General features: G+C 39.9%; 3 protein-coding genes across 6 annotated transcripts; 2 read left to right on the forward strand and 1 right to left on the reverse strand.

The window, feature by feature from the left end:
• On the forward strand, positions 1 to 6,210 carry cUnh6orf120 (chromosome Un C6orf120 homolog). Its single transcript, XM_079338288.1, has 2 exons — positions 1 to 108; positions 3,906 to 6,210. Exon 2 carries the CDS (start codon positions 3,950 to 3,952, stop codon positions 4,502 to 4,504), a length of 555 nt encoding a protein of 184 aa, XP_079194414.1. The 5' UTR covers positions 1 to 108; positions 3,906 to 3,949; the 3' UTR covers positions 4,505 to 6,210.
• A 977-nt stretch (positions 6,211 to 7,187) lies between these two features.
• mrpl21 (mitochondrial ribosomal protein L21) lies at positions 7,188 to 8,328 on the reverse strand. The gene has a single exon (XM_079337955.1). The coding sequence runs from the start codon at positions 8,124 to 8,126 to the stop codon at positions 7,455 to 7,457; it is 672 nt and encodes a 223-aa protein (XP_079194081.1). The 5' UTR covers positions 8,127 to 8,328; the 3' UTR covers positions 7,188 to 7,454.
• Positions 8,329 to 9,267: 939 nt separating this feature from the next.
• On the forward strand, positions 9,268 to 25,393 carry wipf2a (WAS/WASL interacting protein family, member 2a). 4 transcript variants are annotated; one of them, XM_079338618.1, is made up of 9 exons: positions 9,268 to 9,459; positions 9,598 to 9,716; positions 14,855 to 15,021; positions 16,907 to 17,039; positions 17,894 to 18,010; positions 18,521 to 19,201; positions 21,913 to 22,161; positions 22,755 to 22,856; positions 23,301 to 25,393. In XM_079338618.1, exons 3-9 carry the CDS (start codon positions 14,959 to 14,961, stop codon positions 23,342 to 23,344), a joined length of 1,389 nt encoding a protein of 462 aa, XP_079194744.1. In that variant the 5' UTR covers positions 9,268 to 9,459; positions 9,598 to 9,716; positions 14,855 to 14,958; the 3' UTR covers positions 23,345 to 25,393. The 4 variants fall into 4 exon arrangements, with proteins under 4 accessions (XP_079194744.1, XP_079194745.1, XP_079194743.1 ...); XM_079338619.1 differs by having other exon boundaries at positions 9,601 to 9,716; XM_079338617.1 differs by having other exon boundaries at positions 9,268 to 9,373.
• The last annotated feature ends 333 nt before the right edge of the window (positions 25,394 to 25,726 follow it).

Genomic DNA, 25,726 nt, shown 5'->3' on the forward strand with positions numbered 1-25,726 from the left:
AGCTGTTCCAGTTATCGGCGAGTGAAAGAAAGAGGAAGTGAAGAAGTGAACTTTGTTTCAGCAGGTTGCTGTTTGGACCGAAGATGTTGGCGAGGATATGACAGCTGTGTAAGTACACACAGTGGAGTTATTAACTCTTCATAAATTGCCCTTTAATTATCAACCAATAGCCGAAATATAATGTTTCCAGTTTATCCGAAGAATTAGTTATTCTTGAAACTTTAGCGCATAGATTGAATTAGCTAGCTAGCCTTAGCTGCATGGCTGTTAGCTTACCGTATATAAATAAGTAAGAAGCTTTGTGTTAGCTGGTGTTAATTCTATTTTTATTTTACAAAGAAGACGTTACCCAACATCTTAAAATGCCTGTTTATTTTCACATGTCTTTATTTATTGTTGAGTTGTAACGTTACAGTTTGTAACTATTAAGAGTTGTTGAGTTATCTTTACATTTAAATTTTAAACATTACATTACTGAAAGCTTTATTAACATACATGTGTAAATATATGAGTAAAGCATATTATAAAAATAATACAATAATAATCATTAATAAGTAAGTAGCATGATAATTAGCAGTAATTATATTTTAATGAGTAATATTTATCAAATGAATTTCTTTTCAGAATAAACCACGACAGATTAAATGTTATGAAGTTTTTTCCTTTTCTTGTTTTATTTACATTTAACCATGTACCACGTGTTCCATTGGTAAAATAAATTAGTTCTTTGCTTTGGTATCAACAGGTGACCGTGTTAACTGGTGGCAAAGGTCAAACTCGCTGGTGTTTCGGTGTAACTGGTGACTGTGTTAATTGGTCACAAGGAAGTGTTTCAGTGTGACTGAGTTAACTGGTGATAAAGGTCAAACTCACCAGTGTTTCGGTGTAACTGGTGACTGTGTTAACTGGTGAAAAGTAGGTGTAACCCGTGACCGTGTTAACTGGTGACAAGGGTCAAACTCACAGGTGTTATCGGTGTAACTGGTGGGATGTAACGATTCACTCAACTCACAATACGATTCATGGTACTGGGTTCACCATACGTTTATTTCATGATTTATTTATTTTTTTCAAAATGAGACTGAAAAAAAATACAACTAAAAAAATGCCTTTAATTTTTAATGAAAACACCTGTGCACCTCGCAATCTCTTTGGCTCTTAAACTAGTTTGGGTGAACGGGGCTACAAATCTGCTTGTAGTCTTTGCAGCTACCACGGTAACGCCTGCTCGTTACAACCAACCACTTCTGCTCTACAGCTGACACTCACCATGTTACTGGCAGGATCCCAAATAAACTTTTTGACTCGCCAGCCAAGGTGGCAGGTAGATGAAAAATACAGGCCAAACATGTTTTAAAGGCTGAAATAACAAACAGTGTTTTTGCGACACCTACACATCTGTTACTGTAAATTTAATTGAGAAAGCATTATGTTCTGTTGAATCTATTATAGCTTTAAGATTTAGTAAATTTATTAGATCAGGAAATTGAGAAATTTAAAATATATATTTGCTTGCCTTTATTTATTAAATAGGTAGTTCCCAGAGCCCCTTTGCTGTCTGATCCCACCGGCATTAGCGCTCACAGACTGAGACTATAGAGACTGTAAGAGGACATTGCTATCGTTATGTTAGCTTCAAACACAGAGAGTGACGGGGAAAAGCCAACCGTTTGACCAGATCACATGTTCCTGACTCGGTCGTATGGATTACTGATCAACTGTGTGCTGATGCACTAAAAGTGATAAGAGCCGCCGCGTGCTCTGTGTGCGCTTGCTTGAGTGCCAAAGTGTCTGTTGGTGTGTCAGACTCGGCGTGCAGTAGAGAGAGGGAGCAGGTAGTTGCAGCTACATTAAACCGCGCTTATAGCATAGTTTTGATGACTTTATGGTCAAACATTTACCCTTGCTGTGGCAGATTGTCCTCTAAAATGAACTCACCAAACGGAAAATCTACCCTTATTTGGCGCTTGGCTGGTGTTGATTTCAGACGCTGTTACTGCAATTAATTTTTTTAAGTATCGATGTGAACCGTGGCAACTTTGAATCATGATCACTCATGATTAATCTTTATATCCCTAGAGTTAACTGGTGACAAGGGTCAAACTCACCAGTGTTTCTGTGTAACTGGTGACAATGTTGACTAGTGACAAGGGTCAAACTCACAGGTGTTTCGGTGTAACTGGTGACAATGTTAACTGGTGACAAGGGTCAAACTCACAGGTGTTTCGGTGTAACTGGTGACAATGTTAACTGGTGACAAGGGTCAAACTCACAGGTGTTTTGGTGTAACTGGTGACTGTGTTAACTGGTGACAAGGAGGTGTTACATTGTAACTGTTGACCGTGTTAACTGGTGACAAGGGTAAAACTCACTGGTGTTTCAGTGTAACTGGTGACTGTGTTAACTGGTGACTCTCAGCTGACTGTGTCTGCGGTTGTCGTAGTTTCAATTGATGTTGAAAACTTAGTCCTCACACTATTTTGTTTGGATTTCATTAACCACAGCACTGATCACATGTTTGTCATTACATTGAGAATCATCACAGAGAGGTATTTGTGTACCTACCTACACATTGAGCTGAAAAATCGCCAGATAAATAATTCACATGTTGAACTGTTACATCGGTAGAGTCGGCACCAAGCAAGTTATTTTTAGCTGTGCTGTGGGGCTTTCAGTCAGCTGGTTTTTTTTGCACTCAGCTTTCACTGGACTGTGTAGAGACATGGCATGGCAGCATGTATAATGTTTAACACTTTGTTATTGTATATTGTGTATTTTATTGTAAACAAGGTTAAATGGGGTCGTCTTTGTACCAAGGGCCCAATGCAGGGATAGAACATTTTACTTAAATAAAACTGCCATCACTTATACTTAATGTTGCTTTGGTATAATTACAAAATGGTCTATGTATTTACATACTCTGGAGTTTTTCTGTAAATGTGAAAGCCCTACAGGACTCAGACTCTACAGTTAGACTCACCTCCTTTAAAGCTGTCTACTTCTGACACAATAAACCTGGAGGGATTTTTACAGCAAACCAACTAACCCTTCAGTTGTGTGAGAAGAAATCTCTTTCTCCACAATGAACTACAGGAGCATAGAGAAATGGTTGGTTTCCTTTCTATAAAAACAGAAGTAAGGATGTAAAAACACATTTTATTGTCAAACATCTGACATCATCACTCATCTCTACAAACAAATAAGCCAGACAAAGAGCCAGAACTTTGGCTCCATACTTCAGATGTTAAAAGTTGCTGGGTCTCTTGTATTTTTTTAGTTGTTTTGTAGTGTTTTATTTTTGTAAAAGCTTTATTAAAAAGTGTCTTAGCATCAAACAGAGATACTATGAGATATATGGAAACGATAAAATACAATCAAAGTAGTTCAAAAAATATCCACAACATTCAAAATATAACAGACTATTGACGAAAATGAAACATTTATAGTTATGTTAAAGTTATCATTTTTTAAATTATATTTAAAGTTAGAATTATGAAATTATGGTTGAATGCTACTTTTTAAAAAATGGTACCAACCCTGAGCATTGTGAACTGTTCATATTTGGGATGTGGCCCATTGATGGGGGGGGGGGATTACATAATAAGTCAGTTTGTGAGAAGACTTCAGTCGTTTTCTGATCTTAAATCTGTCATTAGGTGGCGCTGGTAGAGCAGCGGCAGCGCATGCGTCTCCACTTGTGGAGGCTACAGTCCTCACGCGGGCGGCCCGTGTTCGACCCCAGCCTGTGGCCCCTTTCCTGCATGTCAGTTCTCTCTCGCTCATTTCTGACCCTATCCACTGTCTCTCCCTCTAATAAAGACAGAAAGGCCAAACACATCTTTAAAAAAACAAACAAAAAAACAATCTGTCATTAAGGAGCATTCTAACACTCCTCTTGTTTTCAGGTTGTCTGGTGGTGTCCAGGCGGTGACTGACAGATGCCTTCATCATGAACCTGAGCAGCGCTCTACTAGTTGCCCTCTTGCTCTCCCAGGGCAGAGGTTTCTTTAACTCTTCAGAGGAGGACCATATCCCAGAAGAGTGGGTGCTGCTTCATGTGGTCCAAGGCCACATTGGGGCTGGAAACTATAGCTACCTGCGCCTCAACCATGATGGCAGAATCATCCTGCACATGCAAAGCCTCAAGGGAGATGCCGACCTCTACGTGTCGGACAAAACCCTGCGGCCAAGCTTCGACACCTACAAGCTGCAGTCGGTCACCTGTGGACAGGACATTGTGGTTGTACCTGGGGACTTTGCTCGGCCCGTGGGCATCGGCATCTATGGTCACCCGTCACACAAGGAGAGCGAATTTGAGATGCGAGTGTTTTACGATAAGGCGGTTTCCCAGGACCCGTTTGATGGGAGCTCGTACACTCCAGAAGACGGACACGAGCAAAAGAAATCCCCTCAGGCAGCAGAGGACGACTTTCAGGAAGAGGAGTCGATATTTTGGACAATTCTAATCGGACTTCTGAAGATTATTCTGGAGATTTTGTTTTGAAAACGGTTCTCCTGCCTTGCTACTGTGACAGAGGGAGGAGATTTGGCTTTTTCCTGACGATTATTTTCTGTCATTTTTTTAAGGTTAACAAAGTGTCACACCAAACTCCATTTGTAATTTAGACTTTTTAATATCTCCTTACTTGTGAACAAACATACCTTTCTGATTAAAAAGAGTACCGTTAAATAATAAAAGATGGAGTTTCATGTTAAAACGTGACGTCACTAGGCTTCATTGAGCAGGGTGAATCATGAGCCACATTAATCAGATTTGGCCCAATTAGTTTTTTTTGTCTTAAATTTTATTGCCAATTTAAATGTGAACCTTTATAATTTTCTAGATGAACTTATGTTCAAGCACAGGCAAGGGAGGAATAGTTTTGTTTTGATTGGTTGGTTATCTTAAAACAGCACTCGCATATCAATTGTAGCCTTCATGAGTTATTGGTCACTCTTGATTTCCATACGAGGTACAGGGCCTGCTGGGAAGTTCATACTTAGTCATACCTGAATACTTTTTCTTTAGGTTTCAGATTCAGATGGTTCCACACAAGAATAAATGGGGGTGTTATTATTCTTAAAGAGCATGCTAGTACATTCAGTATAATTGAATTAGATACTCAGGCCTTGCTTTGAAAAAGCAGTAATTCACTGTAATAAAATGATAAACTTTATCTAAAGAAAATAAGAGCTCATTGGCAGGAATCTTTGTTGTTTACAACAAATGTATCAAAAGTGATTTGATTTCTCGTCAGGATTTTCATCAAAAAGGTCCAACTAAGATTTTAGTTTGTTCAAGTCTTAATTACGTTATTTTGCATTAGTTTATTTTTATGTGCATTCCATGAAATGCTTTAAATTGTTTGTCTCTCTCCCCATAACACAAAAGACTTCTGAGTATGCTAACTGTTTGAACCTTGTATGGATAGCCATAATAATTCCCTCTCTGATTTTAGAAGAAACGCCTAAATATGTGCAATCAAATAGCTTTAATGGGAACTTTTCTCAGGACCCGTACTGGATGAATAGATTTGAGTGAACAGACCTGAAGATGACAAAAACCAATAACTGTCACTGAAAGGGCATGTGAGTGTTGTATTATGATGAATTGAAACCTAATCCTTTAATTCTATTTCAAATCATAAAATCTAATATAGCATCAGAAGGATAATTGTTGAGCTTCATTAATTAAACTGCTTTTCTTAACTCTGCATATCAACACCTGACAAGATGTTTGTAATAGTTATTCTCAGCTGTTTTGAGCTGACCATACAGGAGGCTCCTACAGGGCAGGTTTATCAACATGAAGCCTGAAAAGGATAACACTGAGAGAGAAGGATAGTATAAACCTGTGATTTACACCAAAGCAGATCATCTCCTTTACTAAGAAGTAAAAGCAAAGAGCCTGCAGTTCTCTCTTTTCATTTCTCCAATCACTGCAACATTTACTCATAAATGAGCCCTGGGGTTTTAAAAGACTATTAATCTGTTAAGATTATTAGGAACATTTAAATTTGTGTTTAAGGCTCAACTTGTTCTTCTTTTCAACTGTTGGACAAACTTCTTGAGTTCAGAGTTAACATTTGACCGCTAAGCAGAAATGTTCAACAGTGCCTTCTGATCAATCCTCTGCTGTTGTCCTTTTTTTCTTGAGACGATTCAGCCAGGTTTCTAAATAAAGCAGCTGTCATACAGACTGTTAATGAATCAGTTTGTCTCCTTGTATGTCTTTTTCATTTTCTATTATGTGTAACCTGCAGCGTAAAGGAGGTTCATTGGTGACTCTGGACCCGCTCTAATTTAGACTAGAAATAAATGTGACCTGAGGCATTAGAGAGTAGTTCTATATTTCAGTTCAAGTTCTGAGAAAACATGGGGGCTACTCAAAACAGAAGTTTTTAAGCAGTCATGTCCTTTAAGTCCTAGCATCCTTTAATAGAAAACTATTGTAGCTTCACTGATGAATGTCTAAGTACAGCTATTGTTTCCAAAGCAATGTCTAAAATACATCTAAAAATCTAAAGTACCAAAGTCCTAGTTTAAAAAGCTCAGAAACATTTGTTTCCGTTACAGATTTCAAGATTTTCTTCTATAATTCTCTTTAGTTCCAACTTAATTTTAATTAGGGGAAATTTCCCCAGAAAAATAAGAACAATTTGGGGTATTTATAATTGAAAATACATTCGGAGGTAAGTCATGCATCAATCTTTAAGGTTGGACACTAACAGGCAGAAACACGCACCAATGCAATTGTCTGTTCTGTTCCATTTTATTCTTGATCTTGTCTTCTGTCCTCGTTGGTGTTTTTTAAAACCTAAGTAGTGTTCATCTGACCTTTTCTCACACTGATCAAGACATTCATCGCAAACAAGTGGGCTTCAACAGTTCCTTTGAGTCTGCACTATATTTCAGCCCTGCAGCACTTCTAAGGATGTAGCTAGTTTGTATGTAGCTTTAAGTGACTTCTGGGTTTACTTGAGTTCTATATGCAATTGTTATAACATTTTACAATAAGTTTAAAACGTTTATTTTCTGGGACAAATGGGACTGTCCACTGTAATCTTCACAGAGGTTTTAAATAAAAGCCCAACGTGTTTAAGCAGTTTGCAAAATGATAACTAAAAAGAGCCAGGAGCTGTATGGTTTCTTCAAACAATGTTTATAAGATCAAGACCAACAATGCCTTTGACACATACTCTTGATGATTTTTATTATTTATAAACAACTTCTGCTGAAACAGAAACCTTAAACGTCAGTCATTTGCAAAGATGAAGCTTTATCTCCAGAATGGAAGCGAGTTCAAAGGGTCAACTTGTGTTTCTATCTGCATTTAAACAACTCTGGAAGTCATGAGCAGAATCCCTGAAATGATTTATAATCAATCGATTTAAATCAACCATCAGTCTGTGAGTGAAACAATACAGCCCTGCTCCTCATCCTCCTAATCGTCATCATGTCAGTCTGGGGGCCAACTCGATGCTGTTAATCCTCAGAACAGTCTGTGGCTGGATGATGACCTTCTTGCGCTGAAAACGGTGTCTTTTCCAGAACTTCATGTGGATTCTGGGACAGGAGTCCGTCTTTTCGAGAACTGTGGCCTCCACTCTGACCAGATCTTGGCCCAGCAGAGGCCTTCCGATCAGGGTGAACTCCTCCGCGCCGACCAGCAGCACCTTCTCCATCCGAATCCTGTCCCCGCATTCCGCTTCGATGTGGTTCTCAAGCAGGATCAGGTCCTCGTCGGTGACCTTCCACTGACGACCCGCGATGTGCACCACGGCGAACAAGCGCCCGAAGTCCTGTCTTTGGATCCGCTGGTTCACGGTGCTCACCACGGCGGCGTGTTGCTCCTCGTCCGGCTCTATCACCGTCTGCTCCGGCCACGGCGGGCTGGACAGGGAAGTCCGGGGCACAAGAACCCCGCTAACAGAGCTCTGTGTTCGGACAGCAGGGGGGGACAGGAGAGGTTTTATGGACAAAAACCTGCTGCATGTCCTCCACAGTCCTGTTCCTCTGGTTAGCGCCATCTTGACAGGAAGTGCAGTAGCTCGCACTGGGCATGCGTGATTACGAAACACGTGTGTAGTTTTCGACCATAACGCCTGATTTGTTTTCAAAAACATGATGTAAATGAGTAAGGCAAGACAAAATCACATGAAATAGTCAAAAGGACAAGGAAATAGAAGTTAAATATTCTACCTAGAAATAGTAAACAATTGGCCCATCACAGTGTTTTTTAGTCTGCAGTGATTGGCTGCAAAGACCATCTATTTGTGAAATTAAAATGAAACAGATCCATATTAAAATGTCATTTTGGAAGGTTTCTATATCATGGTTCTGATTCTTTCATGTCAATATTAGCCTATTGCAGATTCTGTTTATTCATAATACATTAATAACTTTAAACAATTGTTTTACTTTGAATTAAAAACGTGGATTTTTAATGGATGTATAATTAATTAATTAATGTAAACCCTGTGTTGTGCATTTTAAATGCATAACGATTATATCACCCCAATCTCTTCTTTGTATGTTTTTATCATTACACAATGTTTCTACTTGTAACTGTTTCACTAGACTTTCTTAAATAAAATAAAAAAAGAAAAGCACAAGTAGGCTAGTTTGAGTAGCCCCTCTTTCAGATTTACCTATGCACTGGATAATTCATTTGCTGATACCACATAACTTAGAGAAAACTACTTGTGTATTAGGAAAGTTCATCTGTCTTTAAAATGTCAGCCCATGCAAAGTTCAATCTATTTGCTATTGTTGTTCATTATTCAATTATTGTTCAATTATTCACCAATATATTCTAGGCTTAGAAACATGTCAAGAGTAGGAAAGATGTTCCATAAATAAATAAAATATTCACAGTTCATTGTTCATTTAATAAAAGTTCACGTTTGGACTTTTTTATACAGCAAAACAAAATCATGTCAATAAGGAAAAAAAGTTATTTCTTAAGTCTCATTTTTTACTGTTTTATAATTGAATAACAATTGTGTTTTATATTTCATTCGCTTGCATGTGAAACCAATTGATGTAACCAGGTAAAAAGGTAGAAAGCCTTCAAAATTAGGCCTATTTCAATGTACTGATTTTATTTTGTAAATGTTTCCATCACTGGAACTTCCTGTGACTGATGATTATTCTATGCTTATGTTTAATATTGGTTTCTGTGATTGTTTGTGTACTGTTTGATGTGAAGTTATATTACAATATTAGAGAGTTGAATTGTACGTCAGTACGTGAACGCAACGGCGATCAGCCTCCATTTTGTGTCAGGCTGTCCCGTTTCCGGGTTCCTGAGCAGGGACCGATAAAACGGTGTCAACGGGACTATGGCTCTGCTCGCCGTTCAGGAGTGCGGGTAAAGTTTTCCGTAGCTTCCTAAAGCTCAAAAAGTGTCATTTTACACCACCTGTAGTTAGTTTTAACCTCTGACTGATCTAAAAGGTCAGTTATTTAATATAAATTACAGACACAACCGAGCTGCAGTGACACTGACAGCTGGACAGTAAACAGCCCGATGTTAGCTAGCTGCAGCTAGCTCCAACGTTAGCACGCTAACCGAGTGAATGTTTTGATTCTCAGCAGCTCCATGAAATACTAATTTATGTCAAAGAGCTTCGACCAAGGATTGTCACAACAGCACTTTCCATCCATGTTGTTTTGGAGGACGAGACCATCAAACCTCTTATTTTCGAGCCAGGGTAAGTAAGATGTTGAAGCTAACTTTACTCCACCTAAGTTTAAGCTCGTGCCCGCAGGTATCAGCTCTACCTGGGAGCGGCAGGAGCTACCTGTCCGGACCCGTTACGTCCTGTTTTACCGAGCATACTGGCACGCTGTTTGGCTTTTTATCCCTAAAAACTCCTGCATTTGTTCATTAACTTGCCTCATTGTATGATTAATGATTTAGAAGTAACTGCGTGTTTGGTTGAAACGCTGCTAAACAAGTTAGCCGAACAGGATGTTCTTACTTATAGAAAAGTGTCGATTGCGTTTCAGGACTCTGAGTTGGATATTGTTTACACATCTTTAGCTGTCGGAGCCCAAAAAAACCCTCGAAACACTCACACAGCCAAAGGGCCTTCAAATTACTGTGTTTGATTGACCACAAAATCATCTGACTTCCTCATACAACACCCCCCCCCATCTCTGTCTCCTCCCCCACCCCCACTGTTGTAATTATGTGATTGTGCAGCGTCACGTGTTTAATGTGGGGACAGTTTTCTGTATTCATCATTTGTTTGGATGCAGAGATTTATGTGAAACAAACATCACTGATCTCGACCTACTTTGGGACCTCACTTCACTTTGATCTTTAATGGACAGGATTAGTCAGATTAGAGAGAGATTTAATGGGTCAAGACCAGCAGCTTTTATCAGCAGAGCAGTCAGGGTACGATGCATAAACTAAATAAAGTTACATACTGTAGAGGCAACTATTGTGCACCAGGAAACGTAAATAAAAACATGTTGATATGCTCAGGTCTTGCTGTTAATTATTATAAATTATTTGATTACATGATTACTGTTAAAAATGAAGGTGAATAACTTGCCTTAACACAGAGAAAGAAAAACAACTTTTTCCACCTGGATATATAGGCCTACATATATGTACAGATTAGCCTGTAAATTACTGTCAGATAAGGATCTGAGGGAGTGAGTTATGAAAATGAGTTTGTTCAATAGGTGACCTCATCCGCCCAATAAAAAACGTCTCCTCTGAATCAGCAATAAGGTGCAGTGTTACTGAGTAACTGTGAGTCTTTATTGTGAAGCCACTCCTTTTGTGGTAACTAGTAACACATGAGGTAATGATTCATTAACGATGTTACACTTACTGATATTTAAGTTACACTCATTACTCGTTACGTTATGTGAACTTAATGTACAGTACTTTGATTCGCCTTGGCTGTTATAAATGTGCAATATCAATAAAGTTGACTTCATTTGAAAACAGCTGACAAAAAGAAATGCCAACATTATTTTATTTTCCTTCTTTATTTTTGATCGATGTGATCAACAAGAATATAACAGTGAGTTGAAGTCTATGTGCAGGAAGGAAACGTCTCTCACAAAGAAACACCAAGTTAAACAACAACATGCTTCAACTAAGCAAGCTGTCAGACAGCACCATGCTGCACACAGCTACTGCTCATATCCAAGCCTGGCAGGCCAAGGAGGAAACACTCCACACAAACAGCTTGATTTAAATCCCTGCCAGCTCCACGGCCTGTACGTCCCACTATAGACAGATAGACCGGTGTGTTTCAGCAACAGGCTTCATATAAACTGTTACCTTTAGAGAATTGGAAAAACAGCTGCAATTTGAGAATGACTACAGTGTAATTTGACATGAGCAAGTTGTCACAGCAACCTGAAATAATGTGACATTAATGTGAGGATTGAAGCAAATTAAGTAACGCTCAAGTTATGTCCCAAAGTAACCAGTTACTTTATAAAAACAATAAGTCCATTCGAAATATTTTATTTTATTTTTTTTACACATACTTTTTGATGGTAGTATCTAGTGACTGTATCTTTCAGAGTTCCCAGCTATGATTGGGTGTTTCTATGTGAATAGCTGATTACAGATTCTGATACCGATGTTTGTTTCATGACTACTTTTGGTGTAAGACTCCCAAAATGCCACCATTTTCTTTCCTGTTTAAAAATGAAACAACATAGTTTGTTCAACAGTGAATGCACTTTCTGAATATAAACATATACAGTTTATTCATAAAGTTCTGACCCCTTCACTGTTTTCACATTCGGTTATGTTGCAGCCTTATGTTAAAATCATTACACTTGTTTTTTTTCCTCATCAATTTTCACTCCATACAGCATAATTATGAAATGGAAAAAAAACACTTTTGCAGTGTTTGCTAGTTGATAGTATTCAGAGCCGTTACTCAGTATTTAGTTGAAGCACCTTTGTCAGCGATTCCAGCGGAAAGTTTTCTTGAGTTTGATACAACAAGCTTTGTACGCATGGGTTTGTGGATTTTCTGTTGGTCCTCTACGTCTTTGTCAGGTTGGATGTAGACCATCTGTGGACATTTATGTTCTGGTCTCCCTAGAGATGTTCAATTGGGCTCACATGAGGGCTCTGGCTGGCCCACTCCCTACAACTGCAAAGTGCCTCCGAAACATGATTATTCCTCCACCACTGTGCTTCACTGTATTGGGCAAGTGATAAACTATGCCTGGTTGTCTCCAGACATGGCGCCTAGAAATGAGGCCAACAACAGTACAACTTCTTTTTATCAGAACAGGGAGCTTGTTCCTGACAGCCTGAGTGTCCTTTAGGTGCTTTTTGGCAGTTTCTAAGCAGGCTTTTATGAGCCTTTCCCTGAGGAGAGTCTGGCCCCTCTGTGATAAAGCTCAGGTTAGTGGAGTGCTGCAGTGATTGTTGTCCTCCAGGAAGTCTGTCCCATCTTCACTCAGGACCTCTACAAAGCCCTTTCCCCCCCAATTGCTCAGTTTTGCCGGGCAATCGACTTTAGGGAGAGTCCTGGTTGTTCCAACTTTCTTCTTTACAGAATCATGGAGGCTTCTGGAAACCCTCAATCTACAGATATTTCTGTAGCCTTCTCCAGATCTGTAACATGACACAATCTTGTCTCTGATCTCTGTGTGCAGTTCAGCTTGGTTTTTCTTCTGATATGCATTGTCAGCTGTGAGACCTTTTTAATAAATTGGCCATTAAATCAGTTCATCCACTTTGTAATTCTGGTGAAAAGAATGAATGCTGACTCATGAGCGTCTTCTATTATAACCATTTCTAAAAGATTTTTTTTTCTAGGTTGCCATGACCACGACTTGTGTATCACAAACAGACAGTGTGTTGATATTCAGCTTTATCATTTTTTCAAATTGACTTATTAAATTAAAAAAGCGTTGGTAAAGTGGAACAAGGCTTTAATTGCATGCAATTTTCTGAAATTCTTGTCATGAAAATAGTTATCAACATTTATTGGACAAAATAATCAACCAACAACCACCCTACTGTCATAACCCGGCTCTCGTGTGTAATGGAAAAAAGACGACATGAGTCTGAATTGTAACAAAGAAAATGAACAATTCCGTTAAAAACTCATAAAAATAAAAAATAAAAATAAAACGGCATCGTTTCACCACCGCTGCTACATGCATATAGGGGAAATACTGGAAGCTTTTTTGTCAGCAGTAATACATCATGTCCTTGGAAGATTCATATCAGATCGTACCACAGTTAATACCCTGACAGTTATTTATTGTGTAAATCAAACAGCCGCTGTGGCTCAGTGGTATTGTTGGGCTTCTCTGAACCTGAAGGTTTGAATCCTAGCTCCGACACTCGCATGTCAAATAGTTTTGTAGCTAGACAGTTGAGTTGACAACACTGATGGATACTATACAAAGCCCATGTCTGCCATCAGGGCTGTGAATGTTTAAAGTGCTTTGAGCACTTTGAGTATTCAGAAGTCTAGAAAAGCACGATACAAGCTCCAGTCTGTTTACCAATTTCCTGTGGTTTGACTTCCGGCGAAGGTGAGATCAGTCCACTCATCGGTCAACTTATCGTTGTTGCACAAACATTTTGGTCTCACAGATCAGTGCATGCAGTCACATGACAAATACAAGTGAAAATAAAAGGCAATACATGGCATCACGCACCAAATGATATGGCTGTTATCTGATGGTAACTCTTTGCTGTACACTAACCAACAAACAGAAGAAGTAGACACAACAAAACACCCGAAGAAGAAAAGACATGGCATCAGGAGCTGATCAGTTGATCACTGGAGCCGTAAAGAAAAAAGGTGTCGACCATTTCATCCCTTCTGTTTTTAACGAGGCTCTGGATGGGGAAATAGTGTCAAAGACTATCCAAGCTTCTACTTTTTGGATGCTATGGGTGTTTATGCAGTAGTAGAGGACCCTGGTCTCCTAACATAATGTCTCAGCCTGTGGGACACATAAGCCAGTCTTTAGTTCTGTCTTGTTTGGTTTGTATGAACCCCAGTAAAATAAGTTGGCACTGCAGTAATGCATAGCATTCATAGAGATGTGGAAATAACAAACTAACAATTATTCACAGTATTGGCCCCAAAATAAAATGTAATGCATTAAAAACCATGTTCTGATTATCTCATGTTTCAGTCTTGCACACTGAAGAAACATTTCAAATTCCTCCAGAAATGTTTTTTTTTGGGGGGGGGCTGTCTCTCAGTTTCTGTTACAACCACGTCAGTGAGTGACAGACGGGCTTGCTGAGTGAGATTCCTTTGGTTTCTCTCAGTGAAAACCTGCCAGACACTGAGCCAGTTGGCCTGATGAATGGAGCAGCCGGTGAGGGTGGGGTGAGAGAGAGAGTCAGCGCTGCTTGCACGAGCCAACAATGGGCCCAGACTGCTAACTGGTTTGACCTCCGTTTTGTGTAAAGAGATGACACATTTAAAGCAGTTTCAGGTACAGATGTACTCAGGGTGCGATTGGTAAGAGCGGGTGATGTGGAAAACGCTCCAGAGGGTCATCACCTGCAGACGCAGAGCGGGACATCCTGTTTCAGTCAACCTAACGAGAGGCTGAGAGCTGGAGTGGCTTTCAAACCTTGTGAGAAACCGTTCCATTACTCATGTCAGCGACGCGCACACACGTAGCATTAAAACTCAATTCAAATTAAGATAAAGAAGTTTTAAAAGAAATTAACCCCCCCGCAAAGTGTGTGCCCATAATGAAAGGAACTGATCTTTTTCTTGTCTGTGGTGTTTATGTGAGTCTCAAGCAGACACTCAACGAACCGGCGGTTTCTGCTTGAAGGTGTGATTGGTTAAATATACGTCTGTTGTTTTAACAGGACTTGCTGTGTGCCGTCCCAGCTGAGAGAGTGAAGACACCGGTGCTAACCCCCCCCACCCCCGCCCCCGCCCACACAGACAGAGGTGCCAACAGAGGGACAGGATGCCTATTCCTCCCCCTCCCCCTCCTCCCCCTGGACCTCCACCCCCCCCAACCTTCAGTCAGGTTAGTGATCGGACTCAGAATATTGCAGAGAGTACTTCTTTTATTTCAATGTAGCAGAATTCACTACAAGACATGTTTTTGTATTGTTGAGAACAAATGTAAGTCTGTCAAGTCAGAAAGTCTTTCATAGTATAAGAAGGTACAAAATTAGACAATCCACATTAGAGTAAGAAAACCGGTTTTATCATTTAATGTCACATTTCTCTTAACAGTTTTCTTGTTCACAGGCTTGCTCTTCATAGGTTTTATCTGTATCTTTTTTGTTCTGATAACAGCACTAACATTTAGAGATGTTCTGACATGTTTTTTCCTTTTAAGTCCAGTTTTTTGATGTTCTTACTGAACCTTCAATACAAGAGAATAGTAATGAAAACCATTTCTGTGATTACACACTACCTTTGCACCAAAACTTTAGTTTTTTGTTTTCACATTAATTTACGTGAAACCAGTCGCCTTTTTGGGGGCGGAGCTAATAAGTCATGCTTTCTGATCAGTGAATTGCATTAGCAGTACATTAGCATACTTACATTACAAGTATTGATGTTGGTATCAGAACAAAGTCCCTTTCTCACCAAGCGGTTTCAGTTCGGTTCGTCTCGGTACGGCACGCATTTAGTGGTGTTTCCACAGACAAGGACCGGAACCTCCTACTTTTTGGGACCCTTCTGTTGGGGTGCCAAGAATCTCGATCCGACCCTAAAATGTGGAGCTAAACACTGCAGTCCGTTGATTGGTCTAAAAAATAGTGACTTCCGTGTGACAGCGGCAAACAAAACCCCGCCGTGTTTAAATACCCAGTTGATGCATATAGGGGAAACACTGCAGTGACAAAGTAGATGAATTACTGGATGTTGCTCTTTGTTTACTTTACTCGTGATTTTCTTCTTTGTTTAAGTGAGTAACAGGGTACACTGCGTCGTGCGGCTATAATGTCACACTATTACGTAGCTGAGGCGGCTATCGATATCTGGCTTTGTCGTCGCCTATCAAATGGCACAATTGGCTGTGGAAACGCAAACAGGATCAGGCTTTGCCAAACCAAATCAAATCAAACTACTGATCCATACCGGACTGTTCAGTGGAAACAGGGCTCCAAGTTTCTAAAATGCAGGTTACCTGTAAAACACATCTTGTTTTATCAGACACATTACTTCTTTATTGCTCCTCTAGTCTTCTCAAAGTGTGATGCCTCCAACCGAATATGTGTGCAGGCAGTTGGAAAAAAGTTGATTTGTTGTCTTAACCTGACTAAAACAGGACTATAAAAATGCATGTAAACACATGATATTGCTGTGAGAGATCATTTAACCTCGATCAGAGCCAAACTGGCAAAGGCGATCAGTGCGTGCACCTGCTAACTTGTTTGTGAGTTCATCATTTCCAAGAGTAACTCGATGAAGAGGGAATATTTCCACCTCCTAGCAGAGTCAGACATACTTCTGTCAATAGATCAATACAGTGCCACTGCTACATCAGCTTTATGCCATTAGAAATAAGAAATGAACCAAGGGCTCTCCATGCAAAACTCTGTTTTTATGAAAACATCATCTGACTTTTTAAAAAAATAGTAAAATGGATTTGACTGGAAAATGCTGTGTATTTACACACTTTGAAAGCACAACAGAACGTTACAAATAAGAGGACAGCAGTGTGCAGTCACAAACATGAACAGGATATGAATTCTCCTCAAATATTTCCTCTTTAAGCAGCATCGTATTCGTAACTGTTAAATTGACTGAAGTCATTAAAGCAGCTGAAGTTTGGTTTGATGATCACGTTTCATCTTAGTTTTCTTAACAGACATGAACATCAGAGAAGGTTAGATATACACTTTAAGATCTCCAGTGAGATCTGTGTGACTGTGTATTTTGTTAACATCCTGCAGGCAAACACTACTCCTCCCAAACTGAGCTCCTCCAATGCTAAAGGCAGAGGAGCCCTGCTGTCTGACATCCATAAGGGCGCCAAACTAAAGAAGGTCGGCGTGGTCAATGACCGGAGCGCCCCCGTTATAGAGAGTGAGTTACGACTTCATTTCATCCACTCAAACACCTTATCTAATGTATAACTTTCGTTTTCTGTAATCCACTCGCATGTTTCCACAGACTGTACACATGGTAATGTGTTTAATACTACAGGTACATGCAGTGTTGATGTTGAAAGTGTCATTATTCACATGGTAGTCTGAGTAAATGGTCTACTGTGAAGCCAGCTTCAGAGATGGAGAGAGACATCATTTCTTCACTCATGTACCTCTAATCTGGGCATTTGAATTTTTGGCTTAATTGAATACAAATTTAATTTAAGAAATCTTTAATTCCACAAACATAATAATGTTTTAATTCATAGCTTTGAAAGCATATTTTCCAAAGTTGGTGATTTGTAAGAAAACTGCATGAATTTGTCCAGAAGCTGACAGTGTTAAATCATGATCTGTATGTATGTAACAGCCTGTGCAAATGTAATTGCATTTACGTCAGGCTGTTCAGTTTAAACTCTAATTTCTTATTAGGAATGACATTTGGAGATATTCAATAACCTCAAAGATTTGAAGTTGCCTCGCTGTTTGCACAATGTCTTTTATCTTACTCTTGGTGGCCTTGCATACTTCCTGTTGGTTGGATTCCTCGTAGTACACTGCAGGAACCAAGGCAGAAGTAATGACACGCATCAGTTTTCATTTTTACACGGTGTGATACTGATTGAACTCTGAGGTTTGGTGAGCTGCTTGGTATTCTTTTGTTTTGTTGTACACATTTTGTGGTGCAGCTACAAAAAAGTCCTTTGATGACTGAAAAAGTAACCAAAAGTAATTCTGCTGTTTTTTCTTCTGTCTATCTTTACTGACAATTTGTCTCTTTCAATCCACTAGATTCAGGAGGAGGTGGTGGAGGCAGTAGTGGAGGAGGTGGAGGTTTTGGAGGTGGAGGGCCAATGGGGATGGGAGGCCTTTTTCAAGGAGGAGTGCCAAAATTACGCCCCATCGGAGGTAAAAGTTGTAAATATTATGTCTCTATTTTAGCGTTAACAAATAAAGGTACACTTATTTATTTTTTATAAATGAAAACCTCTCTATTTTCCTGTCCTATCCTCCTTAAATTTCAAGATTTGTATCTTTTGTTCTGGAAACTTGTTGCAGGCATGTACAGAAATGTATTGCACTCACGAGGGAAAAAACATTCATCTTAAGTCAGAGATAATTATGTTGTTAATTCAGAGTAACAGAGCAGTTTTAGTTTTTCTGTATGGGGTGCTTCTAGTCCTTTGCCAATCACATCCCTGTTGCTAGTTGAAGACAAAATGAACTATAGGATATTGTGATGTGCTCATTTCCCCCTTCTGTGAAATGTATGTCAAACTTTATGATTGATCAATCAAAACAAGAACAGCAGATACAAAAATGCATATTCATCAGTTGAACCTTTTTTTTTTGTCTCTCTTATGATTTGTCTGAATTGTTTTCTCTCTTAATGACAACCCATCTCTGTTCTCCACCCAGATGGTTCTGCTGGTGGTTCTGTAGGCAGATCCGCCCTGAGGCCCCCAGGATCCCGGTCCGCAGCCCCTCGCCAACCCACAGGCCGCTCAAGCTCACCCTCCACGCATAATAAGCCCTCTCCCCCAGAGCACCAGCGCTCCCACCGCCCCTCCCTCCCTGACATCTCGCGTCCCTCTAGCAGCAGCAGCAGCAGCTCTTCCACTGGCAGCGGGATGAAGCACAGCACCTCTGCCCCTCCTCCTCCTCCACCCTTCAACAGAGGGAGCCGCAGCAACGCTCCCCCTACACCAAACCCAAAGGCGCCAGCTCAACCATCTTCCTCTTCTCACAGCAGAGAGAAGCCCCTCCCGCCAACTCCAAACAGAGGCCCCAACCCCTCCAGCTCTGTAAAGCCTCCTCTGTCTTCCAGCCGACCGCCAACAGGTGGATCCTCGGCCCCTCCACCACCTCCTCCGTACAGACCTCACACATCCGGTGGTGTCTCCAACGGGCCATCACAGGTGGATGGGAGCGGGGCTCCAGAGTTACCACAGAGGCACAACTCCCTGCACAAAAAACACACATCAGGCGGCAGCATAGGACGCAGTCAAGCTCCTCCGCCTCCTCTGTCGTCATCTCCATCATCCAATCAGGGCGTCAGACCCCCACCACCAGCCAGAGAGCCACCTGGACGCAGAACAGGTACAATTGTCTGCACTGTGTTCACAATCTGTGTGCTTTTAAGTTTTGTTTCTCGAATGCAGAGTTGTGTTAATCTGCTTGTGTTAAAAACACAAGGCCTGATATGGCTCTTTCAAAACAAAAGCATTTTTACAACATGATACCTTGGGACTTTAATTGTGAAGGATTTGTTGGTAATGACATGTATTTGTCATTAAAATGATGATTTAGCCTTCTCTTTTGCAGTGCATTATGAGATGTTGATTTGATAACTTTATCTGAGTACAGCCGCTAAAACAGAGAATAGTCTTATTTTCATGTGTGTTGGATAAGCCACTTAACTATCAAACAAGGTCACAAATAATAAATCTGTTAAACTGATTGTTTATAAATAATGAAATAATACTATAGGCCCATGATGCCAGTTAAAGTTTGCGCTTATGCTCTTTAGCCCTGTGTTTTTTTAATTGTTTCCCATGAGTAGAGAGTGATTGCTGCAGCAGGCGGCCACCCTGGCAAAAAGCCCAGCTTCTTCTGAGCTCTCTGCCATTTCTTGTGCGGCCACTTCTCGTGGGAAATTTGAAAATCTTTCTAATTTTCAGAAAGGCGCTTTAGACGTCACTGCCACTCTTTTCTACATGTATAATATTCCCTGTATTTTTGCCACCTATGGATCGTATCGTGTACTTACATCCTCTTTGCTCCGTCTTACCGTTAATAAATAACAGTATCTGAAATAAAAGCCATACCATAAGAAGCAACCGAGACGTGTCCGTCATACAGAGGACAGCGTTTGTTGTCCACACACAGTTGTCATGAAGACGGGGTGGACGTGCAGAGCTTTTCTGTTTTGAAAAAACTGTTGATTGATCCAGAACAGTGAACAGATGGCGTCTCGCAGGAGCAGGGCAGGTAAACTGGCAAACAGCAATGTGCAAGTAATCATGTTAAATGGTTGTGATCACAGTTTCAATCAATAATTGTGATTTTTGCCATTATCAAGCAACCCGTTGTATGTGTTGTATAGGTTTTTTTGGGGGGGGGGTTTTCATGACCACTAGAACTATAAAGCAACGAACATTTTTAACAGATTGAGGCAGGGGGATACATGTCATATAAATCCTGCTTTTCAGACTCTAATATTTAAGCCTGCTGCCTGAACTGACGCTCATCATATAACACTGTTTACTGTTTCCACATTATGATAAAACAAGAGTTGTGACTTTTACCCACATTGGATTTATAGTCCGGATTATTACAGAATATTTTAGTAATCCAACAAACAGAGCAAATCCACTCTCTGTTGGTGTGCATGTTTCTACTTGATAGGGCAGATTCTTTGAGAATGATGACACACATTTTGATGCCTCTAAATATCCACAGTTAAACTGTAGGTTTGCTCTTTTTTAAAGAGATGTCTTTTAAAGAGGGTTATGTCTGACATATAAATAAACCATATAAATAAACCTTCAGAGGATCATTTGCTTCCTTTTAAGAGCAGATTTAAACCTTACTGGAAACATATTTATAGTTTAAATAGACAAAACAGGAAGGCACTTGTTAGCCACTCCATGTTGTGATTGGACGTCCATTCACCACGAGGCCTCCTGGTTTCTCTGCATTCCTAAAGTCCTGTGGAATATTCCAGAGGTCCTCCTCACTGTCACTCTCTCTTATTCTCCCTCACTTTACACAACAACTTGAGATGCGTCTTCTTTGTAATTAAAACGAGAAAAACACTTGTATCATATCTTAAGATGTGCTATTGTCACAACGTCTACTTGTGTAACCACTTGTGAACTTTTCCCACTTTTTAATTCTTCCAACTTCTCTTCCAAACTCCGGCAAAACTAAGTCTTGTCTGACTGTCTTAAAGAAGAAGTTTGCTTTAGTTTGAGATGACCTGAGAAACAGATTTAGCTTTGTAAACAAAGTTGCTTGAACGACACTGAGGGTCCATGAGAGGATAATACTCTGTTATGTGAAAAATAAAAAGAGACAGACGAAAGAAAGTGGCCTTCAATAGGTAAGCCGATAAGACGATGTGATCCCTCTGTAAGAATTTATAACAGTTTGACTCGTTCAAAAGCCAGGACCAACCTTTCCTTTGTTATTGCTCTCTATACCTCGTCCTTCTTTGCATTCATCTGTGAAGAGGTCATTACTTTATTTATTGCAAAGCAGCTTAACAAACACTGAGGCAATCCAAAGTGCTTTATAGAGCAATAAACATTAAAGACATAGCTTCACTACTGAAAAGTGCAGGTGTAAAATATTGAACATTTGCTATAGTTAATTGATAAGGAGAAAGTGCTTCGCTTGAAAATAAAACTAGAACTTGAAGTAGTCTGAAGTCGTTCGAGTAAAAGTTGTAAAAAATGAAACCTTTTTAGGTTAGACTTCAATGTTGTCAGAGTCTGATCAAGTCAAAATCAACATAGATTATTGCAGTTCTGTGTTGCAGGATTACAAAATGCTGCTTCAACATGATTTGTTCGAACTCATAGGAGGGCCAGCTCCGTAGGGCCTCAGGGTCCCCAATGTTCATAAGCGTTTAATTTTGATTGTGGCCTGAAGCTACAGAGAGACTTCGACACCAGCAAAAAGGGCCCAAACTGATTAGTAAACTAAGTCACGTAAAAACAAACATTCATTTTCATCAGGACCTCTAATTGCTACAGTCTTTAGTGTTAAATTATTCCTAATCATTTTTATTTGTGTTGTCCACTCAGCTCCTCAGGTGCCCCAATCCGGGTCACGTAATAGCGGTCGGGATGCCCCTCCTCCCCCACCGCCATACCGCGTCAACAGCTCTGGGACCTCAGAGCCCCACAGCCGAGTTGGAAAGCCTCCTCCACCTCCTTCCTCTTCCTCCTCTTTGTCATCAATCTCCTCTTCCAGGACCCCAGCTGGACCCCCTCCACCTCCCCCACCCATCAGGAATGGCCACTCCAACATGCCGTCGTCCAAATTCATCATCGGTGAGTCGTGCAGGCAGAGACACTGTCAGCAGGTTTTGCTTATGTTGTCTATTTGATGGGAGTGAGTGTGATAGTCAAATAACTCACTGCAGCCATGCAAAGGAGTTGTTTTTTTTTTGTTTGTTTCCCGTTCAATCACAAAGCCTAGATTACAGTCTGTTGCTCATAGAATTTATCCAGGCAGAAAATGCAAACTAGGATCAGTTACAATATGAAGACTGTGAGATATACACGGTGGAGAAAACAAGGGAGGGGAGGCATTTTTTGTGATGTCACAAGTTGAGAAGATTTGAGACAGAGCATTTTTCTCTGTGTTCATACTTATTATCGACCACAAACAAAAGACTGGATGGGTTTATTCAAATTTTGGGGGTCGGTAAACACTCAGGTTATACAAATATAATACGTTCAAAACACTGAAAGTAGATTTTTCATAGTAAGTCCTCTTTAAGATTAATTGCAGGATTTCAACTGTAAAGATGTTTGAGGTTGTTAAACCACACGATTTCCTCTCGGACACGTCCCTTGTGTTCTGAACAAACTTCGACGAGTCAGCGACTTGTTTCAAATGGTGTTTTTCCCATTTCCCTCAGATGAATTTGAATCCAAGTTTAACTTCCACCCGATTGAAGACCTTCCACCTCCCGACGAGTACAGGCATTTCAACAAGGTCTACCCCAGTAAGACCAACAAAGGTACGAGCATGCCTGTTTTAGTCAAATTTCAGACAAATGCATTCAATTAATTTTTCTGTCATTCCAAACATATTAACATGTGTTGGAAATAAACATGTTCTTTACGCCTTCTTTTATCGTGCCGATGTCTCCTCCTAACTACAATAACAGCAGCCATCTGTGTTTAACCCTGGTCGACTAGCACGTCTCTTTTAAAGGTGTTAGACATAGACACCGTTACAATCACCGCAGTTTTTGTTTGGCTTGGTAATCCCAATTCGTGTACTAAATTGTTTACATTTCTCCAATTAATTTGCAAGCTGGAGCAACTTTACACAAGTTTTAACACACACAGACCTTTAGTAATGTTTGTTCCGTATTTTTACTTTTTGATGTTTGTTCTCATGTGGCATGTATCTGTGTCGTATAAATAAGCTCTTTTTCTTCTCCATCCTCTTCCCTCAGCCATGATGAGAGGAGCTCCTCCTGCTCCACCTGTGGGGAGGTGAACACACCTCAGCTTTGGACTTAAACTCTCAGTCAGCTGACAAGATGGACGGTCTGTCAATCGGTCAGTCTGGCGTGACGGAGCCTTTAAACACCACACACACTCACACATTAAACCACCACATTAAACCACCAGCTGGAATGCAACGTAAACACTATGACACCATTCAGGTTCGACACTACTCAGCGACCGCATTTTGTCTTTGCACGAGTGAACAGAAAAACTCAAATGTTCAGGAGGAGAGAAACTGAATCCACCTCTCTGACTACAACCGGCTCGGCTTCTCCTCTGCTGACTGGACGAAGAACTTCTGATACATATCAGGACCAAACACTAAATCTGTGCATTCCATTGTTTTTGTTTTTAATGCATTTTCATGATAATTGTAATAACAGTGATTTTCATAATTCTGAGCAACATCTTTGACTTTATTTGATTTTATTATTTTTGGTGTTGGCATTAGTTTATGAAGGGAAATTGGAATACTTTGGATGGAAATAGTTGAATTTATATTTCGGGAGTTAAGTTTCCGACACATAAAGATAATGCCATGAATGTGGGGTTTATTGACGGTTATTTTTTTTGGAGGGGTAATTTTGTTAGTTTTTGTCTTAAACAGCCATTCCAGCAGTGCCTGGTGAGGGTGTGTTGGAATCAAATGTCTGTGTCAGTGTGCCAAAAGCCAGAGGAGTCAATTGAGCAGCACAGAGTGAGGAAAGTTTCTATACATTGCTCTATATATTTATAATCAGCATGTTTTAAATTCTTTGTCATCATGCATTGCTTGACAGAAACCTTGTCCTTTATTTTTACATTTAGAGGGGGAATATTATCTGCTATTTCTTTTTTGTTCCCCAACATTCCTATATTTGATAGGGGGGCTTTTTGACATCTTCAGACAATGTTGCACAGCAGCTCCACTGTTAAACAGAGACACTGTGCATGATCCTTTTTAATGCACTTATGGTGAAAGAGGACCCAACACATTTAAGAGGGTTCATCCCTTAGTTTCCCCTCAGCATCTCTCTGTCAACACATTGTGGTTCAGTAGCTGAGACCAACAAAAAACAGAAGTTAAATAATCTAGTGTTGGTGGTTAAATCTGCTAGTTTGCACAGCAGGGTTGTAGATGTGTCTATAAGGGATTGATTATAAACTTTTTGTGCGGGGGAAGTCAGTCTAAAAGCTCAGCTCTGCTCTCAATCCATCATTTTCTTTTGCTGCTGGTTGGCCCTTTTGATAGAAAGACTGACTGTATGGCCAGAGGAGCTATATTGATATATCTTTTAAATGCTATGCAAGGAGAAGTTTGTACAGATTGCAGTCAGTAGAAATTAACCAAAAAGAAAAATAAAGCAACACTTAAGTGCCAGAGAACAGTTCCGAACAGATGGAGGTTCTTTACTTTTAAACACTAATAAGGTATATAAACATGGATGAACAAAAAAATAAACATTTGTTCAGGTCAGATTCTTCATTCTCAGTGATGCAGCGCCTCCTGCTGGTCCTTGCCTTACACTAAAATCATTTGCCACTCGTCGGTACCTTGTACTTGTTTTATTTTTTTTCTGTAGGGGGAGATGATAACGACAAAGTAAATAAGAAATTAGTTTATTTGAAAATGCAATAAATATTGTATATTTACATCATGGAATAAGGTAATCATAGTTCATGATCTATTTTTATGTTGTAAAAAGCTTGTAATATAGGAAAGAGAAATGGTTATAACGATGTTCCAGGCTGTGAGCTCTAGTCTGATAGGGCAGACTCTCTGTAGCACTTCTCTGGATGATTGGCCATAAGGGGGAATGAGCTGAATGGATGCGAGTGTGGGTTTTTGCCAACAAGCCAACATTTGGGGATCAGTTTTGTGGGTTTGGTTCACAGAAGGTTTGCTTACCTTAACACACAGGTGACCCTACAAGTTTAAAGTCTCCTCCTGTTCACGCCTCTTCCACTCATAAGAGCAAAACCTCTGTGGTCATTTCATGTTAATCAATCATGTTTTTATCTTTTGAGACAATTTCAAATAAATATGGGGAAAAGGGTACCTGTTTTCTCTTGTTTCCTGTCCATTTTTATCAACAGTGATAGAAAATAGAAATCCTGTATGTTACGACATTTAAAGAAAGAATGTCAGATGTACTGTATATATTTATAAATATAAAAGTCATCTATAAAAGCCATAAAATGTGTCATTAGACAACTACAGCACTCAGAAAAAAATGGAAATACTTAATTGTCAAAGTATAACCTCAAGTCAATTAAACTTCAGGGATATCAATCCGTCTATATAGGAATCATAATGTGATTGTGAATCAATTTCAAGTGCTTTAGTGCCAAAGATAGTGATAACCGGTAAAAGCAAAACTCCCCTTGAAAA

This window comes from Symphodus melops (genome assembly GCF_947650265.1).
Source record: "Symphodus melops genome assembly, chromosome: 2".
Classification (NCBI taxonomy): Eukaryota; Metazoa; Chordata; class Actinopteri; order Labriformes; family Labridae; genus Symphodus; species Symphodus melops.

Bases quoted from the DNA above. Each gene is read 5' to 3' on its own strand.
- cUnh6orf120 (XM_079338288.1), top strand. From the start codon at position 3,950: ATGAACCTGAGCAGCGCTCTACTAGTTGCCCTCTTGCTCTCCCAGGGC.
- mrpl21 (XM_079337955.1), bottom strand. From the start codon at position 8,126: ATGTTTTTGAAAACAAATCAGGCGTTATGGTCGAAAACTACACACGTG.
- wipf2a (XM_079338618.1), top strand. From the start codon at position 14,959: ATGCCTATTCCTCCCCCTCCCCCTCCTCCCCCTGGACCTCCACCCCCC. The intron at 18,011-18,520 runs GTAAAAGTTGTA...TTCTCCACCCAG, and splicing joins AAAATTACGCCCCATCGGAG to ATGGTTCTGCTGGTGGTTCT. The intron at 22,857-23,300 runs GTACGAGCATGC...CTCTTCCCTCAG, and splicing joins CCCCAGTAAGACCAACAAAG to CCATGATGAGAGGAGCTCCT.